The sequence below is a fragment of the Cyprinodon variegatus genome, unplaced genomic scaffold, assembly GCF_000732505.1.
Source record: "Cyprinodon variegatus isolate N-32 unplaced genomic scaffold, C_variegatus-1.0 Scaffold1194, whole genome shotgun sequence".
Taxonomy (NCBI): Eukaryota; Metazoa; Chordata; class Actinopteri; order Cyprinodontiformes; family Cyprinodontidae; genus Cyprinodon; species Cyprinodon variegatus.
In genome coordinates this window covers 196,016-199,004 of record NW_015151647.1, presented here as the reverse complement: position 1 = coordinate 199,004, position 2,989 = coordinate 196,016, and the positions used below count along the sequence as shown (strand labels likewise).

Below are 2,989 nucleotides of genomic sequence, written 5' to 3'. Positions count from 1 at the left end.
ATGTCTATTCTATCAAAAATTTCTGTATCTGCATGCTGTTTTATGTGCTGTCTTTGCCTACATACCTACAATTTAATTCAATTCAGTTTATTTTTATAGCGCCAATTCACAACACAATTCATCTCAAGGCACTTTACAGTTCAACCAGATCATACAGTCAAATTGATTCAAAAACACGTATTTAGTTAAAATTAAAAAGAAAATAAAAATTTTCAACAAAAAACAAAACCAGGATTTATAAACCATGACAGCATTTCAAAATCCAGAGGTGAACAGTAACCTACAAATCAGAGGGCCCCCTGCCTGTCTTTGCCTAGGGCCCCAAATTTCCTAAATCCGCCCCTAGTTGATTGACAAGTCTGTAATGTATTAAATTTATAAAAAAACAAACAAACAAACCAGAATGTTAGAACTGTAACTATACATTCATGCAACTATACATGTTTACATTACTGTTTTTCATAGCATTTTTTTTTTACACTTTTTTATATAAAATGACAAAATAAATGTGTCTTAGTATTGTGAAGCTGAACCATTCAGTGGTTTATAGACCAACAGAAATATTTCATCATATATTCTCAGAGTTTACCAGTTTTCCAGTAAGAAAACAGGCTGGTTTTGCTTTTTGAAGGGAAGACTCCACTCACAACAGGGTGGATGCGCTGACGTATCATTTCTAAACAGCAAGAGAGAGAGAGGGAGAGGGAGGAGGATGCGCACTATTTCCTGACGCGGAGCGACACTGTCCTTGTTTGTTCTTCGTGCAGGGCCATCTTTGGTCGTCTACGCCGGTGACAGTGTGGGCTGTTTCCCATTGATCATTAATGCCCAATGATTAATAAATAACACATAGCACTGAGGAGCTCTATAAAGCAGCAACCAGGGAGAAAAGAGAGGAATTAATCTCAGATTATTTAGTTTTCTGTGGATTTAAAGCCATCCTCTGCTTCAGCACCCTTTCATTTCCAANTCTAGATTTGGCGCTAGGAGCTTTTTAGAAATCAAAGTGCTAGAGGGGTCTGAAAAGTGGCTAAATATAGCGACTAAAGCGCTGCTGTCTGTTTGGACCTTTCTGAACATGTGCAGCAATTGGACTGATCCAATATGGTGGACACTGAAGGGGGGGGATTTTTCTATTAAACACACCACTCTATACTTTTTTTTGGTTTATTTCCAGTTATATCATCTCTGAGTGTCTTTTACTGATGCTGGTCGTTGGTTGTGCTTCATGCAGGAGTGCATTCTGTCCGGGATCATGTCCGTGAATGGGAAAAAGGTTCTGCATATGGACAGGAACCCCTACTACGGTGGGGAGAGCTCTTCCATTACACCCCTGGAAGAGGTACGACGGATAGCAAATCAGTATATACAGAAAAAAAGTTATATTCTTCATTGTATAACATTTCATTTTATGTATTGTGTTTTTAGCAGCTGTTACTGGCTATATTTAATCTCAGTCTTCATCCTTTGTGTTCTGCAGCTGTACAAGCGCTTTAGTCTACCTGATAGCCCACCGGAGTCCATGGGCAGAGGAAGGGACTGGAACGTTGATCTCATCCCCAAGTTTCTCATGGCTAATGGTCAGTATCAGGTTAGATGTAGGATTTTATATTCCTTTACCTTTAAACACACAAAAAAAAAGATTTTTAAAGGAATTCTGTGAGACACACTGTGAATAAAAAGACAGTATTTGTCAAGTAAAAATCTATCTTAATTTAGAAATATGTAATAAAGGTTGTTCTTTCTGTTCTAAAAGTCTAAAAATCTTTTTTTTAGTATTTGAATAATTAATATATAATTGATTAACTGATTACTTAAATAACTGGGAGGTGCAGCCCTAGATATATCTGTAACGGCAGTTTTGACAAATCAGAATGATGCTAGAGATTTGCTAAAAGTCAAACTGATGGAATGTTAACTCACTGGCCTGTCTAAATTTTTACTGTTTTCAGGCAAACAAAATTTTGGATTTTAATTGTTTTTCTAACAAATTTAATAGAAAAAAACGAACAGAAAAACTATTTAAGAGTGACGGTTGAGATTTTTTTGATGGTTGACATAAAAAAATTGGTTTATATATGAGTCCTGCTATGTTAGGGTCACATGACTAATTCGCTGAGGGATCTGAAGCTCTCAAATTACATGGGGGAGTTTTTGGAAGGGAAAATATTCAGTGAATACATAGAATATGTTTTTTTTTAATATCTCATTTGACAGGCCTAGACTAGCCTCGTGAGACCATCCTGATCTCGCGAGATTTCAAGGTTTCACTCGCAGATCAGTCTGGAGACTNAAAAAAAAAAAAAAAAAGAGGGCGAGACGGGAGAGGCGGTGAGACAACATGGATGAGGAATATGATGTGATCGTTCTGGGCACCGGACTCACAGTAAGTCGAGACAAACACTGATATATATATTTTTTAAAGTGTGTAAACTTTTAATATTATTATTTTTTTTAGACAATAGAAAGGGCCTGCTTTCATTTCTCTCTCCCAGTCCTGGGAGCCTCAGCTGCAGCTGCGCGCTGACATCAGATGATTGTGTTTGGAGATGCGCATTATGAATATAGTTCAATAATAATAATAATAATACAGAGAAGCTGTTTGCATGTAAGCAGCAGAACGCTGAGCTCCCGGTAGATCCTTGATGTGGGATTATTATTCCGGCTGCAGACTCTGCTCAGTGTTGTGTTACGCCCTGTAGCATCCTTTAGGCGTAACCCTTCAGTGTGTCACGGTCCGCTTTGCATAGACAGGCCTCCATCCTGAGGCCGGAGCGCAGCTTTTATTCACAGCTTTACTGTCAACAAACACAGAGAAACACACTGGGAAGGTTTATGGGATGATTTCACATTCACCATGTGTAAATTCTAGCAATAAGAGAAAACATTAAGGTAGTAAGTAATTTAATTTATACAGCCCCTCTCACAGGATGCTACGGAAGAGGATTAGTGCCACTGAAAAAAATGAATAAAAGTTAACTGATTTTTA

General features: G+C 37.7%; 1 protein-coding gene across 1 annotated transcript in view; it reads left to right on the top strand.

Moving 5' to 3' along the window:
- Nucleotides 1–1,212: 1,212 nt before the first annotated feature.
- The window catches only part of gdi1 (GDP dissociation inhibitor 1), a 22,350-nt gene continuing 20,573 nt past the window's right edge, over nucleotides 1,213–2,989 (top strand). The window contains exons 1-2 of the mRNA XM_015401222.1: nucleotides 1,213–1,342; nucleotides 1,481–1,580. Coding sequence (XP_015256708.1) covers nucleotides 1,229–1,342; nucleotides 1,481–1,580 — 214 coding nt within the window. The 5' untranslated portion in view covers nucleotides 1,213–1,228. The remainder of the gene's footprint in view (nucleotides 1,343–1,480; nucleotides 1,581–2,989) is intronic.